Genomic DNA, 21,093 nt, shown 5'->3' with positions numbered 1-21,093 from the left:
GGCCTGATGCTTTAGTATACGCCATGCTCTAGCTAGCTACAGCGTTTGGAAGAATCCTTCCTGATGGGCAAGTTATTCCACAAGATTCATTTGCATTTTACTCTTTTAAAACCAGTTCCTTGATCTTCTGTCGCTTAAAACTGGTCTGAAAATGATCATTCTTCTCCACACGCAAAATTCAAAAGAAATTAAACCTTCGTGTCTTTTAAATATTTTTTCCCACTTAAATGTTCCAGTTTTCAACGAAAGCTTAAAAGCCAAACTGATTTTTTTTCTATTTTCATAAGGATTCTCCCCCCCCCCCCCCCCAAAAAAAAAACCCTGGAAAATATCTAAAGAAACATTTTCCCTGGGGGGAAAATAAAGTTTGACTGAAACATGTTAACTGGTTTCTCCTGTTGCTGTATAAAAGACACATACAAACCACCAAGGAAATTGTTCATGGGAGGCATGCAGCATCCTCTGTGCCAACTGCTGTCAAATTCAACAGTAACTATTCCTTCCCTAATCTCTTGCACATCTATGACTTTAAGAGGAGACTTGTAACAATAGTAAGGGGGAGGGGGAATCGGACAGCAGCGTGATTATTAAATTCTGTCCCTTTAACTGTAGGTCTGTCATCATCAGTTTCACATCTTCCAATGGAGACAGTTCCACCAGGAAGATTCAGCTCTTGGCACTGAAGAATTACCATTGAAATTCCTGGCTTTTGTCAGTTTGTGTAAATTATTTAGCCATCCATTTAGCATCTCCCTCCATTCCCTGCCTCCCGCCACAACCCTCAATGCAGATGACAAACAGTCTTGCACTAACACATCTCGCTTTAATTGAGGACTCAAGAGACCCAGATTCTATCTTAGCTCTGCCACTGTCCAACTGGGTGACTTTGCGCTGGTCACTTGACGTCCCTGGGCCCCTATTTTTCCTCCCACATTTTGCTGTTTCAGTTGTAAGATCATCGGGCTGGTCTATGTTGTAGGGGCAGCAGTGATCTGTATGCTATGTATAACCTGTATGCTCAAAAGGTCTGTTACACCCCCGCCGCTCCCCCCCCCTTGTCTCCTCTCCCTCTTTGAATACCTGTGAAGTGGCTTTCCCCCACCCCTCCCTCCTGGAATGATTGTGGGATGAATGGGCTGCTTGAACAGCTAGAAGATCAGAAGAGCTCCTAGATAGACAAGATGTCTGGGACTCTAATTAGGCAGCACTCACACACCCAATTCATGGACACTGCATGGACACTGGCTGAGGTGGAGTGTGACCAACCAGATGCAGCCAATCACCTCTAGTCGCAGGCCATGAGGAGCAGGTCCTTAAAAGGGGAAGGGGCCATGTGGTCAGCAGTGCACTCACAAGCTTGTACCTCACATGGAGGCCCTTCGCCCGGACTGCCTGGCCAGTGGTTCGCTGCATTGCATTCCATCGTGTCTCGGGAAGACTTACCTTCATTGCACCAAAAAAGAACAGGAGTACTTGTGGCACCTTAGAGACTAACACATTTATTAGAGCATAAGCTTTCGTGGACTACAGCCCACTTCTTCGGATGCACCATCCATCGCTGTGCTGTGGGACATTTACCTTGAAGGATCCTGACATCTCCAGTGCTGTGCCTGTCCTGAGAGCGTGAGTATGCGAGTGTGAGTTTGACACCCTCCCCCCTTCTTTTGAGCTTAGCTATCAATATAATAAACATGCTACTTTCTGCCAAACTCTGGTGGGTCATTAGTCCTTCCTAAGCTTACTAGTTGGCCCAATTTCGGGTAACATTAATGGTGGAGAATGCAAGCAGCTTAGTGGAGGATTTGACCCAAGAGTAGGGGTCCCCTGGTGCCCCCCAGTGCTCTTTTGAGTGGGTCCGGCTAGAACCTGCGTGAAAAGGTGGTAGGCTAGCAACCCACTGCAGGGAGAAAAGGACGCCGCTGCTAAGTATGCCACTGTGGGGCAAGGGAAAGAAAAAGGCAAAGCAGCCCGAGCAAGAATACACCCCCCCACCCCATTGGGGAGCGGCGCCGCCGCCTGGGGTGTTGTTAGCATGGCTCCAAAAGAAAGGGGCAGACCCCTGGATGCCAGGGGCGGTTCCACCTGGGAGTACAATTCCTGAACTAGAGCTCATGTTGGATAAATATGTACTTATATACAGTCCCAATAAGGTGGGACTGGATTGTGCAGCCGCCTGGCTGCTGTGGCAAGCAGGCTGACAAGGGCAGGAGGCAGAGTCAGCTCGCCACTGAAATAGACTCACTCAAGGACCAATGTAATGAGTTGGAGAAGGAATGGGATATGTGGAAGGCGCAGGCTCTGACTGCTAGCGTCCAGGCGTCTTCCCTCTCTGTAGCTGCAGTACAGGTGGCGGCAGCAGAGGAGGAGCAGGAGCGGGTGGAAGTAGAGAATGCCTCTCTGAGCCAGGCAGTTACCTGCCTGAAGGATCTGGTCCTGGAGGGATCCACTCGGGAGAACAGGATCCGGGGGCTTATTCAGCCTGGGTTACCATCATTGGGGTGAAAGCCCGGGGGGGGCGTGGGACCATATAATGATTGGGATGGGGATATCTGGTATGATCCGGATCCCCCGGATCCGGACTCCAGGTGGCCGGACCCCAGACACTATGGACAACTCAAACAAGTAGGGTCTGCTGTGGTGGGAGCACTGTTCTAATTTGTTTCTAAGCTTCTATCTTTTAGCCTCTGAACCGGAACATCAGGAGGGCTGGTACCAGCTGAAGCGTTATAAAAATACCATGGTTATAATGTTGCGACAAACTCTGTGTTCGGTGTTGCATGTTCTATGTTGCATGTTCTGTGTCTGTCTCTGGTGGGTGTCCTGTGCTAGCATTGGGTCCAGAGAGAGAGGGGATACTACACAAGACAGGGTAAATGCCTTTTCCTCTCCCTACTTCCTCCATCGCCAACCAAATTATCAATAACATCCACGTCTGTCCAAAAGACTTTGGTCCCCAGTGCATCACATTTATTTTTTGTTAGGTTCTCTAATAATCATTTTGTTGTTAAGTTTTGTTATTGATATATTTGTATTGTTAGTTACATTTTCCATGACAACTGTGGTACTCCTACAAATCTTATTTGTTGTGTGTATTTAAGGATTAGGGTTGACATTTATTGTTTGATGGCTATTGCAGCATCAAACTTGGGCCTCATTTTGTTTGTCAATGTACCCAATTATTGTAACGGTGATGGTTTTACTGTATTCCCAATTATTATAATTGTGATTGTTTGCATTTGTGTTTATATTATATATCTGATGTTAGTCAATTGTAATGGTTTTAGTTATATTCATCTAGTTATAACTGTTTGGTTTGTTTGCAACAGATCACCTGTGTCCTACAACAACAACTACTGCAGGGGTAGGCAACCTATGGCACGTGTGCCGAAGGCAGCACGCGAGCTGATTTTCAGTAGCACTCACAATGCCCGGGTCCTGGACACTGGTCCGGGGGGCTCTGCATTTTAATTTAATTTTAAATGAAGCTTCTTAAACATTTTAAAAACCTTATTTACTTTACATACAACAATAGTTTAGTTATATATTATAGGCTTATAGAAAGAGACCTTCTAAAAACGTTAAAATTTATTACTGGCACGTGAAACCTTAAATTAGAGTGAATAAATGAAGATTCGGGCACACCATTTCTGAAAGGTTGCTGATACCTAAACTACTGTAATGATCATAGATCAAGGGGTGGAGTGTGTAGGAGCAGCAGTGATCAGTATGCTATATATAACTTGTATGCTCAAAAGGTCTGTTACACTCCCCCCCTTGTCTCCTCTCCCTCTTTGAATTCCTGTGAAGTGGCTTTCCCCCACCCCTCCCTCCTGGAATGATTGTGGAATGAATGGGCTGCTTAAACAGCTGGAAGATCAGAAGAGCTCCTAGATCGACAAGGTGTCTGGGACTCTAATTAGGCAGCACTCACACACCCAATGCATGGACACTGCATGGACACTGGCTGAGGTGGAGTGTGACCAACCAGATGCAGTCAAGTCATCTCTAGTCGCAGGCCATGAGGAGCAGGTCCTTAAAAGGGGAAGGGGCCATGTGCTCAGCAGTGGACTCACAAGCTTATACCTCCCATGAAGGCCCTTCGCCCGGACCGCCTGGCCAGAGGTTCGCTGCGTTGCATTCCATCGTGTCTTGGGAAGACTTACCTTCATCGCACTGTCCATCGCTGTGCAGTGGGACACTTACCTTGAAGGATCCTGACATCTCCAGTGCCGTGCTTGTCCTGAGAGCGTGAGTATGCGAGTATAAGTGGGACACCCTCCCCCCCCTTCTTTTGAGCTTACCTATCAATATAATAAACGTGCTGCTTTCTGCCAAACTCTGGTGGGTCCTTAGTCCTCCCTAAGCTTACTAGCTGGCCCAATTTTGGGTAACAGTCTACACTGAAAACTTAACATCAGCATGGCTGCGTCTCTTGGTGGTGTGAAAGATCCACACCTTGGGAGACCTAGGTAAGCCGACCTAACCCCAATGGAAGAATTCTTCCATCACCCTAGCTACCGCCTCTCGGGGAGGTGGATTAGCTGCGGTGATGGGAGAACCCCTCCCGTTGCTGTACTGTCTCCACTGAAGCACTGCAGCAGCACCACTGTAGCGTGTTAAGTGTAGACAAAACCTACAGGTCTGTCTTCCCTACAGAGTTAAAATGGGTTCTCACTCAGGTGTTGCCCCTACATGCAAATTTCTGCTTTTCATAGAATTTTATTTTAAACGTTAACAGGCTTAATTTAAGTAATTATGGACTCAGAGTGAACGAAATTTTGACTGGGGCTGATGGAGATCTGCCTGGGGGGAATTCAAAGAGAAGGGAATTTGGCTGGGGGAACCCAGGGGGGAGGATTAGAGGACTTGAGGTTGACAGCTGTGTGGTTAGATGTTCGGCTGTGTGTGTGCAGGGCTGGCTGCAAGTTGGTGCTTGGGGCGGCAGATTGAATGAGGCGGCATACCGCCCAATCCTAGGGCGGCATGGCCGCTTTTTTTTTTTTTTTTTTTTTTTTTTTTGGTTCTGCTCCGGCCGCCCTGTAGGGGGTGGCGGTGCAGAGGACGGGAGCGCTCTGCAGCAAGCCTGGCAGGGCAGTCCTTGTCCTTCCCTCCCCACTGACCGGAGCGGAGCCCTCCCGGTAGGCGGCGCAGCGGGAGGGGCCGCGTGGCAGCGCCCTGCTGTAGCCCTGGCCGCTCCCCTTCTCTCTCTCTCCCACCTGCTCCTGCTCCCTCCCCCACACTAGCCGGTCCCCCTGCACCTGCGGTCCAGCACACAGATCACTGCTTTGCCGTTCTGGCCGCCCTGTTTTTTTTGCTTTGAGCGGCCAAAAAGCCAGAGCCGGCCCTGTGTGTGTGTGTGTGTGTGTTTTGTGTTCTTCCTGTGTGCTGCCCCTGCTCTGTGCAGACAGCCGGCAGAGCAGACTTCGAGCAAACTGCTCAATGACCACAAGATCTGTCAAGGTATGAAGGCACCAGGCCAGGTTTATTGTCAACAAAGCATGGTACTAGTATCCCACAGACTCTACTGGATCTCTAATACATGTATGCCCGTAACAATGGATCAGCTCATTGAACGGCAGGACATTCCATTCCTCCCTAGGCTAGACAAAGACAGTTCCTCTGAGATAACTTGTTTGTACTGGGATATAAAAATGTATGTACTGCACCTTTGACATAGTTAGTTACTACCCCCTGATGTGGCTAGTTATTACCCATCACCTTGTACATGTTGGTTTGATTAAAACCTCTCTATTACATACTGTTATCCTGACCTCATCTTTTAGGATAGGTCAGTGTGTTCCTGTTATCCTTGGGAAATGTTTTTGTACCATCCTTGATATTGAGATATTTTGGTACTACTTGATATTGGGCAGGGGCAGCAGGTTTGTATAATTTTTGGTGACCAGAACAGGTCCAAGTCCATCCCCCTCCCCAAACACACACACCTGCCTAATGCTCTGGGAGGGAGTTTGGGTGCTGGGTGCAGGCTCGGTGCTGGGGCTGGAGTGCAGGAGGGGGTGTGGGCTCTGGGAGGGAGTTTGGGGTGCAGGATCTGGGAAGGAGTTTGGGTGCAGGAGGGGTTCAGATTCTGGGAGGGAGTTTGAGTGCAGGAGGGGGTGAGGGGTGCTGGCTCAGGGAGGGAGTTTGGGTGCAGGAGGGGTGAGAGGTTGAGCTCTGGGAGGGAGTTTGGGTGAGGGGTGCAGGCTCTGGGCTGGGGCAGGGGGTTGGGAGGGGGTGAGGGGTGCAGCGCTTACCTTGGGTGACTCCCGAAAGCGACCCACACACCCCTCTGGCAGCAGCTCCTAGGTGGGAGGACTGGGGGTCTCCATGTGCTGCTGCCTGCAGGCACTGCCTCTGCAGCTCCCTTTGGCAGCAGTGTCAATGGCAGAGTTGGCACTCGGGGCGGGGGCAGCGTGCAGAGACACCCCTCCCCCCCAGGGGCCACAGGGAAGTGCTGGCCGATTCCAGGGGCAGCAGGCGGGGCCGGGGGAGAGACCCGGTCCCGAACATTGGTGGAGCTGGGCCCCCGTGCTCTGAATATTCCTGGAGCACGGGCACCACGGGCCCATACAATGTGCCACCCATAATACTGGGATGTGTTTGCATGAGTACTCTGTGCCTAGCACTTCTTAGGAATGGGTATTTTTGCAATATTAGCCCTGTTTTTGTCAGATTTTGTGAGCAGGTCCTGCCTTTTGCTCACAGCTTGTTTTTGCTTTATATTAGTAAAGCTTTGACTACTACTTTAGCCCAGGCCTCAGGCCTTATACCAGGCCTCTGATGCAAGGGCTTATGTCTTAGGCTCTCTTCCTACTACAAGCTGGTTGGGAATTTTGTAACATAATGGTTTTTCCATCAGCAAATGCCCATTTGTCAAAACCAAAACTTTTCATGGGACTGAGCCAGTTTCAATAAACTTTCCTGGAGTCCATGGTGGAATTACTGATCAAACCCAAGAGAGGGGGAGACCTGCCCCGGAATAGCCTGGTGGGTAGGGCACTTACATAGGATGGGGGAGACTAGTCAAGTCCCTGGTCTGCCTGATTCAGAATCAGGCCTCCCACATCCCAGGTGAGCGCCCCACGCAGCAGGCTATTGGCTGGTCTGGACTGGAGGCATCTCTCTGGCTTGTCACAGCGAACTACAACATCTCATGTTCACCCTGGTGCAGAACAGGAAAGCGTTCCAAGTCACACAAAGTTCTGAGAGACCGGACAGCTGTTTCCTGCCCAACTCCAATGAGGCTAGTCTGAGAGCAGGGGCTTTGGCGAGAGAGCAGGGGCTGCTCTGGTGGGGCATGTCAGTGCGTGTTAAAGGGCAGTCCGACCAAGATGTGTGTGTGTAAGAGGGCTCGGGTGTTCTGGTAACTGTGTGTGTGTGTGTAAATAAAAGTGCTCAGATGTTCTGGTGCCATATGTGCCCGTGTGCATGTAGAAGGGCAGTGAGGGCTCACAGGGGAGAGGTAAAGAGATGGGAGAATTTTGGAGCTAATATCCAGGTAAAGCCCCCACTTCCCACCAATTCCCCTTTGCTCTAAAGCTTCAGGGTCCAAGTTCGCCTCCTTCCCTCTGCAGCAGGATGCACAGCCAGTCCCAGCTCCTCTGGTGTGTCTTTACCACAGGTCCCCTGCTGCCCTGGACTCACAACTCCCTCCCCTTGGGTGAGGAAGCTCGGGGCTGGGCTGTGATTCAAACAGGCTTCCCCAGACACTGGTTGCTGGGTTCTAGCCCTAGTCTGCAGAGCTGCTCTCGGTCCGTGGACTCGCACCTTCCCCTTGGTTCCTGGCCTCCCTGTTAAGACTGGGCTGATTCAGCCAGGCTTCCTCGGTCCCCCTTCCGGCTCCCATCCCAGGAAACCCCTGTCCTGTCTCCAAGCTCTCCCATAATTCCCCTGCTGAGGCCGTGTCTGCCCTCTCTCTGAGGAGTCACCTAGCAGCTGTGTGTTATCAGGTTAAGCATGTAGGCTCCCTGAATAAAGCCTGGCCCTATTCCCCAGCTAGTCTGCTTCTCCCTTAAAGGAGTCGTGGCACAGAACAGGGGTTGGCTGCTCCAGCCCATTACCCCTTATAGGGGACAGACCCCTGCTACAGCATACTACCTCCGACAAGCTCACGTACCATCGGGTGGGAACCCTGATCAAAGCCCTTTCACACCACTGTAGAGCTCTCCTACACATCACAGCTCTCCCCATGTGAAAACCCATACGTATAAGACCAAATGAAAATGGCTCCTCTCTGACAGCACTCATGGATAGTGTCAGCAGGACAAAGACACATTAGGGCTGATGCATCTTCCTCATCACAGCTTGGCTAGGGCCTACATGCTGCGAGCATCATCAGGGCTTTTGCCCTCCTCCTGGCCATAGCAGAGTTCTGCACACACTGCGCTCCCCCCTAAGTCACACGCTTCATGGACAGTCGCTTAATCCAAGCAATTAGCCTGGTTATTAAAAACAGAATGGAAAGTTGTGGCGTTTCTTTTCCTCTTCACCCTGTCTGCTGCTCAGTTAGGTGGGTTGCCCAAGGGCCAGCAGAATAAATTCCCAGGACACCCTGAGCCCCTCATGTCCATCTCCTGAAAGCAGTCATGATTTGAAACCACCTCTTCCAGCCAGCTCAACAGGGACAAAGCGAGTGCAGTGCCCTTTTCTCCCAACAGCTGGGTGGGGCTTGGGAAAGGCATTAAGATAATGACTGCATGGGGAAAATGCCAAGCCATGGTCTCCATCTCCTGAATCTCATCTGCTGGCTAGTCAGGGGACAGGACTTTCCATTGTCTCTTATAGCACTTCCTGGCTTCTAGTACAGAGGAGGGGTAACCCGCTAGTTGAGTTTGCAGCGCTCCCCTCAAGTGGCTAGTTCACATAGAGGCTAATAGCCTACCACTGCCGACAGCAGAGACTTGCTTTCGGGAGCTGCAGGTTGTAGCCTGGCTGATAGCCTATGGTGAGGGTCATTACTGATACACTCTATGTCCCTTTATTCCTGGCAGGCCAGAGAAGACTCTCTCCATACCTCACCCCTGGGCAAAGGAGGGCTTTCTTCAGCCTGATGCAGGGGAAGAGATGATGATGTTAAACCACTGGGCTGCTGGGCCTTCCCTCTTCCAGAACCAGCTCCACACTGCACCACAGACTTAGCAAAGTGCTGCACTGTGGAGGAGGAAGAGACCAATTAGCAGCCACAGGAGAAGTCTGCCATAGCCCCTGCTCTCGTTAAGCAGGCCACTCATGGAGGTACGGCTGCATTGATGGAAACCAGAGTCCCCAACCTTAGGATGTCCAGGGGTTTGCCTTAAACGTACACTAAGGGCAGCTGATTTGAAGGGAGCCAAAGTGGGGCTGCAGTTGGGGAGAGGAGGGTAGGAGCTTGCTTATTTTTACTGAAGCAGCACCCCTCCAGTCTCTCCTGCCTGTGACCACGAAGTGGCACACCAGCCTTATGGGTGGAAGGACCTATGGAGGGCACCAAGCTAAGAAGCATCTCTACTCCCAGGCCAGCAGGTGTCTCTCTGCAGGACACAACAGGAAACTGAGCAGCAACAGTAGGTTCCTGCCAATACTGTGCTAGCTCAGCTAGCTGAGTGGAACAAAGTCACGGGGCTGGGGTGTGTCACCGCACAGATGCAGCTGCAAGACCGCTGCTAACATTCCAGGGCTCAGAGACACAGGTGAGGCCACATCTATAGGGAAGTTAAACTGGTGTGACCAAAAGCAGTTTAATAATGCCAGTTAAGCAGTGCAAGCCCCTGTGTGGACACACACTGAATTTGATTTAAGCCTCACTTAATGATTTAGCGTAAGTCACTTTCTTACTGAATTAAGCTCAATCAACAGAAGCCAGGTTTGCCCTGGTTTCACGACGCTGAGCCAGAACAAACCATGTGAAATTTGTTATGAGGGCAACAGCTCTTCCACTAACCAACATTCAGAGAAACAGCCCTGGCTCAAGGGCTATTTAGTGCCCCGTTAATAAGGAGCTGCCCCATTCTGCCTGGCTTAGCACTGTTGGTGGGCCTGGTGAAAAGAGAAGCCAGGAAAGGACAGCAACAGATGGCTGCTTCCAGCACTGAATGAGGACTGACAAGACGTAGCCAAAACTTCTTTATTTAAGTAACCACATTTACCGAGAATAATTTAAAAGCAAACAGGATCTTAGGTCCTCATCCCCTGTAGGCTGGGGCTTCTCAAGAAGTAGGCTGCTGGTAGCAAAAGGGGAAAAAAGCATAAATTCTTCATTCCTTGCTTCAGGATTGCGGGTACAGACTGACCAGATTAGTTAGCCAGGGCAATTGTCTGAATTCAAAATGTGACTGGTGACCAATAGCTCCAGCAACGTTCTGTTGCTGTAAAGTTTATGCTTTGAAATTGAAGAGCACAACATACTTAATGCAAAAATCATTTGGCTAGTGAGCCCTTCGGCTTGCGACCTGAGCATCCAGGTTGGCTTCTCTCTCAGCCGAAAGACAGGTTTTTAAATCAGAGCAGCCTGGGAAGGACCTATCTCCCAAAGAGGCATTGGAAAGTGTACTGTCTTAGCATTCCCAACTCAAAGAGGGAGCCGTGGGAAGGGGTAGGAGGTGTCTGGGCTGGGAGGGGGGGAGGGGAAGCAAAGGAGGGGCAGTTCAGCATGCCACCCCCTCACTCCTCCACTGACACCAAGTGTTAGCAGTCTATTTAATCCTCCCAACTGCTGCTGCAATGAACAGGGCTGGTCACACAGTTTTAAGAGAGGATTCATCTCATTAAGGTTCGGCAGTTTTGGATGCAAAGCCCAGCTCAGACATTCACTTCTCTTCAAGAAAATATGCTGTTTGCAAACAAAACACCTTTCTCCAATTGATGGGAGTAGCACAAGTCAATCTGTTCTTGCTGTATAGCTTTATACACCCGTTAGTGCTAAGGAGAGCAGAGCGTACCGACGTCAGAGAGAAGAATATGTGGATACAGAATGTAACCTTTGACAGAAGATACGCTGTGGTGTATTGCTTGACATGGCAAGAAGGGGCCCACAGAGTGCATCAGGCTGAAAGTAGGGGAGGGAACAAGATTTGCCAGGAGCAAAGTTCAAATACTGAATTCTTACCAACATAGCCAAGCAGAGGACCAGCCACCACCTCCCTCCCACCCTCTAGACCAGGAGAGTGGCTGCCACAGAGATAATGCCAAATTCCGCCACAAAAAAACCCAGGGAGGGCATTTCCTGAGTACCAGCAGCTGCTTTCTTCAGCTGATACAGTACGGAGGCAATTGTCAGCAGACCACAAACCTATTAGCAGCAGGAGGCCTCTGGTCAGTGAGCACCTCTTTGCAGAGAAGGTTCCTATTAAGGAAGCAGAGGCAAGATGAACAATCCAGCATCACAAAGGATTCCCCCCAGCTGAGCCTGCAGTGAGCTCCGCTGGAAGCACAGACAATGCTCATTGCCAGAGCCCCCATTGGGAGTCAAGAAATCCTCTTGGTGACCTTTTCCAATGGTTACCAAGAGGATGTGTTATCTCCTCAGCCAGCCCATTAAGACACAGCAGCATTGCAACCAACGACAGTTTGCCACCCTCCACCAGCTTCTGCTGCTAACACCCTGCAGGCTTGTTTGTGGAATCTCTCCCAAGATCAGTCAGTTCATTCTTTCCACCTTTGGAAAGAGCTCTTAGACCTGATCCAACATGTGCTAAAGTCAGACTCCGACAGGTCCTGGACTAGACCCCAATGGGCTCAGTACATCTGCAGGAAGAAGTAGACTGCTACAGAATTGTTCCTTTGCAAAATTAAACATAATACATGTAACACACAACAGGGCACCGCATCTGGAAACCACAACAGATCTCTTGGCTTTAAACATTACACGAGACAAACATGTAACAAGAACTGGGAAACTTCCAATGCTTTCTCTTGTCATCAAGAGCCTTCATCAGAAACACCTAAACTGCAACGACTGCTCCCATTCATGTCAGTAAACTGATCTTCTTAGGCCCTCTGTGAAGCTATTCCTGGCTCCTATGACAATCACTGACTTTATCTATAAACAAGAAAAAACGCCTTTAAAAGTCAACCTCTACCTCCTTTTTACAGCCTCGTCCAACTGAAGTGACAACACAATTCATTCTAGGACAATTCTGATGTCAAACTCTGCTTATGACATCACTGAGTCAGAGGCGCATGCAGATCCCACATGGGGACAGTTCTGTTCTTCAAACCTCTTACTAATGTGCTGAACTGAGTGAGCCCATACGTGCACGTTTGCAGGAGGAGGGCCTAACTGAAAGTCCGGGAGACAGAAAACAGGCACCTGAATGGGTTTTAATACATATTCGTTGTGAGTCTGCTAAATTCAGCTGTAACTCTAGATCCCGCCCCAGTTAAAGATCAAGGGTGAACTCCTGGCCAATGAAGTCAATGGCAAAGCTCCCACTGACTTCAAAGGAGCCAGAATTTCACTAGGAGATTAGGGGCACCATCACATAAGATAAGCAGCCAAGCCTCTATATGAGAGACCATCTAGCTAGTCAGATTCACTTCCGACTGCTCTGGTTTCCGTTCCCTCCGTATGGGTGCTGCACTCCTGATGCTAAAGGCACAGGTGGCTCCAGAGCACAACCTGAGCACCAGCAAGCTGCTGTCCTGTCTCAAGAAAAAACGGAGCCGAAAGCGGGGCATGTCTGCGTGGAGAGAGGTGAATCCAACACTCAGGCTGGAGCCCCGGGAAGGAGAAGTGAGTTATATTCACACCCAGGCATATAGGCCTCCCAGTAGTTTAACCTAGACTAACCATTTTTGTTACAAATACTGTTTTGTGCATTTATGAAGATCACATTATAAAACTGTACACCACTCCTGAGAAGTCATGTACAAGAATGCATAAGCTTCCTTAGCACTGTGTGCTCTGCAGAAGCAAATCAGCACCAAAGACTGGATTGGAGCCAAACAGAACAGCAGCCCCCATTTACACAATGATCATCAATCACCTTTACTATCTGGGTCAGATTTTCCAAGAGTTCAGCACCAACTTAGGCACCCACACGGAAGTGGCCAGATCTTGAGAAATGCTCAGCACTCTCCAGCCCCTGCTATGCATGTCTGACAATCTGGTCACTTCCATATAGGTGCTTACATGGGTGCTGAGCACATCTGACAATCTGGCTGTGTGTTCCTTTTGAAAGGGAGGTGGGAAGAGGGGAGTAGGGGGAGGCTGGCCAACCCCTGTGAAAGCAGCATTAGTACATTCCATAGCAGGCAGGGATTTCCCGGTAGCATGCGCAATTGGACATTTTAGCTGTGGCAGCACAAAGATCAAACTCACTGTGCCCGATTCACAGAGGACAGGAATGGGAGAAGAAATCAGACGCCATGAGCGGGGAGGTTAGTAAGGACCATGGGCACCAGGGCCGAGATGCCAAGGTAAAGCAGTCCAATCTTGAAATAATTTCTGCTAGCCAAACATAACCCTCCCATCCATTTGGAGGCTGCCTGGGACAACCAGAGGCTCCTTACACCAACTGAAACCCCACTCTAAACCCTCTGCAGCTCAAGCACTAGAGGCAGCTTCCCAGAGGGGAGCATGGGATAGAAACAGGAAGAGCTCCAGTTGGCGGAAATCACAGTGGCAAATATGTTCATAGGTTGATTAAAACCCAGCCCAGTGCAAGTAACAGTGCATTTACTGCCGGCGCATGCCTGAAGTTCTTTCCATAACAAGATTACATTTTGGGCCCCACCCCTTCCCATCAGTACTTCCATATCAGATGCCAAATGCCTTTATCATTAGTTTCCGCCTCCCTCCTTCCCGCCTGCTTTCAGGCAATCCTGGCCAGCCATTTCTCCAAGTCCTCGATGTCAGCACTGCCTTCCTCTGCCTTGCTGCCTCTGGCACTGCACTCCACCAGTTCCACCTTCATGGGCAGCTGTGAGAAGTCAAACTCCTTGCCCTTCTTCCCCAGCTGAGCAGTCCCACTGGAGGTTGAGCCGTCCAAGGTGCTGGGGGCAGCTGAGCGAGTCACTCGTAAGGTGTTGCTGTTTTGCAGGAGAGAAAGTAGAAAACTTTATAAACTGGGGAGAGACCCAGCCTTTCGCATGCAATGGGGCTACCAGTGCAACAGTAAACAACCAGCTCTGACAAACCTTCCTCACCCATTGCTGCAGCTTGGGGAGTGGTGCATTTAGTACTGAGCTACCAGCTAGTTCCATGAACAAGAAAATCCCCACGTGTGCACGGGTTTAACAAGAAGTTGAAAGGAGCAGGTAGGCAGGGAGAGTGTGTGCCTAGCATCCAGCTATTCTGCCCACCTGTTAGGATGCTCATGCCACAGAACAGTCTCTTCAGGGCACTGGAGGTATACAGGGGAGTGAAAATGGGACATGGAGCTTTTAAGCTGATGCTGCTGGTTAACCTCCAGCTTAGGCTGGCAGGGACCAAAAGTTCCCATTTAATGGCTGCTCAGTGAATGCAATGAACTGTTGGGCTCTAGCTAGTTCCTAGCTGGTCTGAAGAGGCCTGAGGAATGGCCTGCCCATTGATTGGCAGAGGGGATCCCTCCAAAGCAGCATGGAGATTTCATGGAGAAGCATTGTTGGGGAGCTTGCCACACCCGCAGTGTGGACTGATTCCCTTCGCACGACTATCACATTGCATGAACATTATGGTTCCTTTTAAAACTAGTGACAAAGTTGGGGAAAGTGATCTCTCAGGAAGCACATACTAGTGAACACTAGGCCAGTCACACACCAGCTGCCCCCATCAGGGATTCTGGGTGAAACTTGTACAGTTTCAATTTGCAGAGTCCCCAGTTCCTGAAGTTACCTCCCTCTCTTCCATGAAAATCTCCCCTTCAGCAGAGTATGTCTTGTGGCACCCCTCCCAGTCTGTGTGTATAGAGTGATATTCTGATGTGGGAGTCCTTCCCCTGCAGGCGAGAAGGCCTGGCCCCTTGTTATAATTATCAAATTCAAAATTTATCGCAACCTTCGTTTGAAAGGGTGTGATTCAAAGGAAGCTAAATTTAAACTTTCCCCCCATAAATTGGGATTCTCCTACAGCAGATGGGAAGTGAACAAGAAAAAGCCTGATACGATTTCACATTTAGACAGCACTGGGCAAAGCATCGGGGATAGACGGGGGTTAATAATTTATGTGCCCGCAGACTTCAGCTGCGACGGCATCAGCAAGATTCATACTATTTTCCTTCCCCCTCACACTACAAGCAGCTGGAGAAAATTAAGGTTTTTAAGTGTTTTTGAACAAAGGAATTGCACTTAGCTCCCCCAATCCTGCTTGGCACAAGAATTCAGCAGCCTCGGCACTGACGCCTGCTGACACCAGTGTGCTTCGATCCTCAGGCAACCCTGCCTTTAGAAGGCAGCGATAGCAGGGTAGGTTGTTTAGATCCAGCCTCCGTTCCGACTCCAAAAACTGGCAACACTTTCTAAAGCATCTCCTCCTGGAAGGCCATGATTTCCTCACTAGTCTTGCTGCATGCTTCAGTGCACCTCCCCATCCTTCTGCCAGGAGAAGCGATATAGCCCCGTGTAACACAAATCTCGTTATCCAGCAATGCAATTAGCCTGCCAAGAGCGGAGCTTGATACTAACTAAGAAGATTACCAGGGGATAATTAGGGGAGTGGAATTACCCCTGGCTTTATTCAGATGTGGATTAGCAGAGTCAGCCATTCAGAGGGCTGATCATTCCTCAGCAAAAATATGCTAATCTAATGCAAATAAGGAACCTAGTGAGTTCTGCAGATGGTGCTGGATTTAATTCCGGCGCTAAAAAAAAAATTAAATCCGAACTCACATGAAAAGCTGGAGAGAGGGGAAGGATGGACCGGGAGAGAAATGCAAAGACGACACAAGAATAGGGCAGCAAAGGCAGTGCACCTGGCCTCAACAGAGCAGAGCACCACTACCACACCCTTTGACATGTTTGATATCCAGGACTCTCTGAAAAATTACTGCAGTAACACTGTAAAAAAAAAAAAAGAATGAGCTAAGGGCTGGAGGGGGTTGTTCCTGGCTCTGCCACAGTCTGCCTGGATGACCTTGGGCTAGTCACTCAACCATCCCATGCCTCAGTTCCCCACCTGTAACACGGAGAGGACAATCTTTCTTTCCTTTGACCTTGTGTGCCTGCATTGCCTACTTAGACTGTAATCTCTGGAGCAGGGACTGTCTCTTGCTGGGTGTGGGTACAGCACCTGGCACAACAGGGCTTTACCTCATTAGGGATGCTAGGTGCTGTTTAAAGCAAAAAGAGGGAACTTGGAGCAGCCAGTCAAGATTTCGTGAGGCACTGTGCCCTGGTCCCTGAGGTATACCTGCCCGTGGCGCACTGTGATCCTCACCTGCAGATGCTTCTGAAGCAGAAGAAATCTCAGACCAACAACGGAGTCGATTAATTCTAAACTGGACAGTTGCCAAATTACTCTTTCATCGATGGAAAACAAATGTGTCAGTAGAGAACATTACTTAGCACCTACACCACACTCGTCATCTACAGAGCACAAGGTGTTCTACATTCTGCAGAGGAAAACTGACACAGAAAGGGTAAGTGACTTGCCCAAGACCATATGGTACGGGTCAGCGGCAGAGCTGAGAAGAAAACCCTCTGTTGTCCAACTCCTGGCCCTAGACTCTGTCCGCAGGAAGATGCTTCTGCTCACTTCCTAACGGAGGTGAGACTTCAGAAATCAGGTAAGATTCCCTCCCAACAATCTGCACTGCTGGGGAAATTAATGAAAAGCAATGAAGGTGCGGAACGCCACCTGGAAAGAGTCAGGCCTGGTGCAGAAATGTGCGGGCACGAGGAGTCCTGGCTAATACAGGGACAAACTGAACGTTTATGGATAGAATATCCCATCATAGAGTTCAAAGTAGAGGGGAAAGCTGACCTACCACACACCAAACCACACATTACAAAAGCAGTTAGACCAGCATGCCGAGGAGAAAACTTTCTACCCTTTGGCTGTAGGACTGGCTCTCTAGTGGAAAAGCAGCTCCCTCGCCTGGAGAATCAGGAAGTTGGGGCAGGGCAGTCAGCCCAAAAAAATCTATTGGTGTATTTAACAGGTGACTGAGGAGGATCGGCTCTGAGGGTGGCAGGGATCAATGCAGACAGCCAGCCCCTACGCTATTGAGGAGGCACCAAGATCAGAGCTCCTGGCAGGGGAGGAAGCTCCCCTCCCCCTTCCCTTCAGACCCCTGCTAATTGTGCGGCTGTCTGCTCTAGGACACACACACACACACACACACACACACACACACACACGCAATGTGACAGATTTCTGTCACCCTGTTTCTCCCCCTTAATCACAGTCCCCCATCTCTCTGCACTGCCCTGGAGTGGGGGGGAACCCTCCTTGTCAGCCTTTGATTTTGTTTATCCCCCTTCTCCTTCCTCTGCCACGCTGGGGGGCCTGAAGTTAACAGAGAAGGGGGCAGGTGAGAGGGAAACACTCTAAGAAAGCCAACACCGTATGCTTCAGTTGCCTCTGAAATAGGGCTACCATATGTCCGGATTTCCCCGGACATGTCCGGCTTTTCGGTCTATAAATAGCCGTCCGGGGGGGATTTTTAAAAATCTAAAAATGTCCGGGATTTCCCCCCGGTCGGCTATTTATAGACAGAAAAGCGGTGGCCAAGCGCGGCTGGGCAGCCAAAGCCCCTTCCTGGCTCCCCCCATCCCCTGCAGCCTTACCACGCCGCGGGCCCCGCAGCTGTCTTCCACCTCCTCCCCTCCCCTGAATGCTCCGCCCACCTGCTCCTCCACCTCCCCTGCGTCCCGCGAATCAGATCTTTGCGGGAAGTCTGAAAAGAAGCAGGGGCAGGAGGGAGGCAGCAGCAGGTAAGCTGGGGCGGGGGGGCGCGAGGAGGAGAGCTCCGGGGGGTGGGGGGGGGGTGGGGCGCAGCCCTGACCGAGCAGCTCCCTCTGGCCCGGGCCGAGCAGCGCCCGGCGGCCCCAACGGCTCCGGCCCTGCTCGGGCCCCAGGGCGGCGGCCCCGGTTCCGCCCGAGCGCCCCCAGCCCGGCTCGGGCCCCCAGCAGCACCGGCCCCGGTTCCGGACGAGCGCGCCGGCCCAGCAACTCCGGCCAGGCCCCAAGCCCCGCAACCCAGGCCGGAGCTCCGACTGGAGCGCAGTCCGATTCCTGGGCTCTTTAAAGCCGGCCCTGGTCAGGGGACAGGGAGGGAGGGTTGGATGGGTCGGGAGTTCGGGTGTGTGTGTGGGGGGGGGGTCAGGGGGTCAGGGGTGTGGAGAGGGGTTGGGATAGTCAGGGACAGGGAGCAGAGGGGGTTGGATGGGTTGGGAGTTCTGGGGGCCCTGTCAGGGGGCATGGGAGTCCTGGGGGTCTGTCTGGAGGGGTGCGTGTGTGAATATGGGGTGGGGGTGTGGATAAGGGTCGGGGCAGTCAGGGGACAGGTAGGGTCGTAGGGGGGGCAGTGAGGGTGGGGGGTTCTCAGGAGGGGGCAATCAGGGGACAAGAAGCAGGGCGGCTTAGATAGGGGGTGGGCTAGGGGGCAGTTAGTGGCAGGGGTCCCAGGAAGGGGCAGTCAGGGGACAAGGAGCGGCGGCGTGGGGGGTGGGAAGTGGGAGGGAGTGGATGGGGGCAGGGGCGGGGCTCCTCCCCCCCAGTGTCCTCTTTTTTGCCTGTGGAAATATGGTAACCCTACTTTGAAAGGCCAAAGAGGAGAGCAGAGCTGGGCCTGGGGAAGTCTAGACTGTTAGGCCCAACCCGGGCTCTGATGCAAACAGTAACTCAGGCCTCTGGGCATCTAGAAAAGCTGGCGGGATGGGACTGTCTAGTCATTTCATTCCATTATTGTTACAAATCCTCAGCCCTGCTTATGCCTCAACTACTTACCCAAGTCCTCTCTCTCTCAGCCAAGCCTAGCAGCTTTTGTTATTTGAACCCATCAACGCAGCAGAGACCTCGCTTTACGAACACAGCGGATGCATTGCTGGTCAGGCTTGGCTGGAAAAGAGCCTGACATGCCAAGAAGAGCCAGTGTAGTGTTTTGAGGGGTCTGTATGGCAGCAGGCAAACACCACGGGAATAGCAAGGCCCTGTTCAATGCTGGCACACTAGCCAGTGAGTTCTATGCAGAAACCCAGTCTCAGGACATAAATAACTTGCAAACACCTAACATCAGAACTGTAGAAAATGACCCTGCTGCCTCTTTCCCCTCTGCGCTCCATAGTGCGGATTTAATTCTGTTTATGAAAGGGAGGGGCATACATTCAGGTTGGAACAGGCCCCATTTAAACAGCACCACTTCCATCTACTGGACAAAGTCCAGAAGTGAATATAAAAACCAAGAACTTTGGTGGGGCAACATCCCACCTTGAAGCGATTTATATGTGAAGTTTGAAATGTTACTCTCCCTGCCCTCCCCCTCACTAGGGACTCTCGGGGATACGCGAGTACTGCAAGCTCTTCCTCTGAATTCTCCATCCCCAACCATTGTTAAACCAAGACTGGATGCTTTTCTAAAAGATTGGCTCTAGGAACTGTTTTGAGGCAGTTCTCTGGCCTGGGTCAGATTAGATGATCACAATGGTCCCTTCTGGCCTTGGATTCTATAAAATCACCATGAGTGGAAACTGTTGCAGGGAGGGACGCAAACTGGTGAACAATCTTAAAACACTGTTCCTGCATATGTCTTCATGCCCTTGGGTCATAGCGTGCATTTTACAAGTGATTTAATGGGCTGACCAGAGCATACTCAGTCTGGTTACAATTATGGGGAGCAAGACTGACTGTATCAAATAGGTTCTGATTTTCAGTTCTGCTAGAAATCAGGTGCCACACTGACTGTCCCAGGAAGGGCTGATGATTCCATGATTGATTAAAAAAATAGAAAGTGGAAGGGCAGAGGAGAGGGACTCTCTCTCTCTACTTGTCCGCTATGGCCACATTCAGATTAAAGTGATGACGATTTAAACACTTAAAGGGCAGAACTGGATAATACAACCAATAGCAGCAGCATCACCTTCCTTGTAAGTGAACTCTGCAACATGCTGTGAACACGTAACCCACTGGAACACAGGAGAGCTGTCACTGCTCCTGCCATGTAGTTACGGTGCAACACTCCCTCCCCTGTAGATTAGGAGCCGGTGCACATGCCCACTTTTTGCAGCAGTGTTTTCCCTCAGGAAATCCCCACCTGCCAGGGCTGCTGCGATTTTACTAGCTCATGTGTTGGCTCCTTTCTTCACTGTGAAATGGCCACACACATGCACAAAAGGAGACTTTTGCTTGACACGAGAGGACATCAGTGAGGGTAAAATAGAGAGAGGGGCACTGAGATGTGTAACAAATTCCACCCCACACTTACAGTTCTTTCTCCAGCTGCTGCTGAATAAGCTTGGCCGATTTTGCCATCGTGATATCTAGAAAAAAAGTGGTTTAAAAAAGTTACACTTGGAACATCATCATTTTCTTTCCAAGACATGGAAAAGCGGGCTCCGTGTGGGGATGAACGCTCAGTGACAAGATCCCATCGCTATAATACTATCGCCTGGTATTTTAACCAGGGGCCCCATGCGAATTAAGGCTGGCTGGAGTTACAGTCAACAGCAAGACCCCCTACTTTCTGTGGCAGCCCAGTGTGGCAAACTGGGAATTCTGCAGCTGCCTCAGGTAGAATACAAAATGGTAGTGTTTGTTTGAATTACATATGGAAGTGAACACCACAGCCAGGACAGATTCCCTTGTGTTATTTAGATATTAAATTACACTGACTTCACGTGCCTGAGCTTTTAGTGTGCTGCAGGCGTCTGTCTATTGGAGACATAATTTTGCAGGATAACTAATGCTGACATTCAAATTGCTTCTCGGTTTCAGAGGCAACACTGCATAATGCACAGAGGCAGCTGACACTGCTCTTGGGGCTACTGTTTTATGCTGTTTGCAGACTCAGGAAGACAACTCTGCAGGGATTTACACTCCATTCACCTTTGGAAAATTATCTTCCCTACCTCAATGGCTCGCTGATAAGCTGTCTCTCCCCGGGTAACTCCCATGCAGTTGGGATCATCAAAGCACCAGAGCCCCTAGCATAACCAGGAGAAGCAGGGCTGGTGATAGCGTTCTTGCCTAGAGCTCTT

The 21,093-nt window shown here is 50.5% G+C and overlaps 1 protein-coding gene across 1 annotated transcript in view; it reads right to left on the bottom strand.

The window, feature by feature from the left end:
* Positions 1–13,637: 13,637 nt before the first annotated feature.
* LOC117882963 (ovotransferrin-like) overlaps positions 13,638–21,093 on the bottom strand; it is a 56,225-nt gene continuing 48,769 nt past the window's right edge. Inside the window, exons 24-25 of the mRNA XM_034781861.1 lie at positions 20,322–20,376; positions 13,638–14,007 (exon numbers count right to left, since the gene is read on the bottom strand). Coding sequence (XP_034637752.1) covers positions 13,791–14,007; positions 20,322–20,376 — 272 coding nt within the window. The 3' untranslated portion in view covers positions 13,638–13,790. The remainder of the gene's footprint in view (positions 14,008–20,321; positions 20,377–21,093) is intronic.

Source organism: Trachemys scripta, chromosome 9 (genome assembly GCF_013100865.1).
Source record: "Trachemys scripta elegans isolate TJP31775 chromosome 9, CAS_Tse_1.0, whole genome shotgun sequence".
Taxonomy (NCBI): Eukaryota; Metazoa; Chordata; order Testudines; family Emydidae; genus Trachemys; species Trachemys scripta.
Note: the sequence above shows the minus strand (reverse complement) of the source record. Positions and strands in the feature narration are given on the sequence as shown.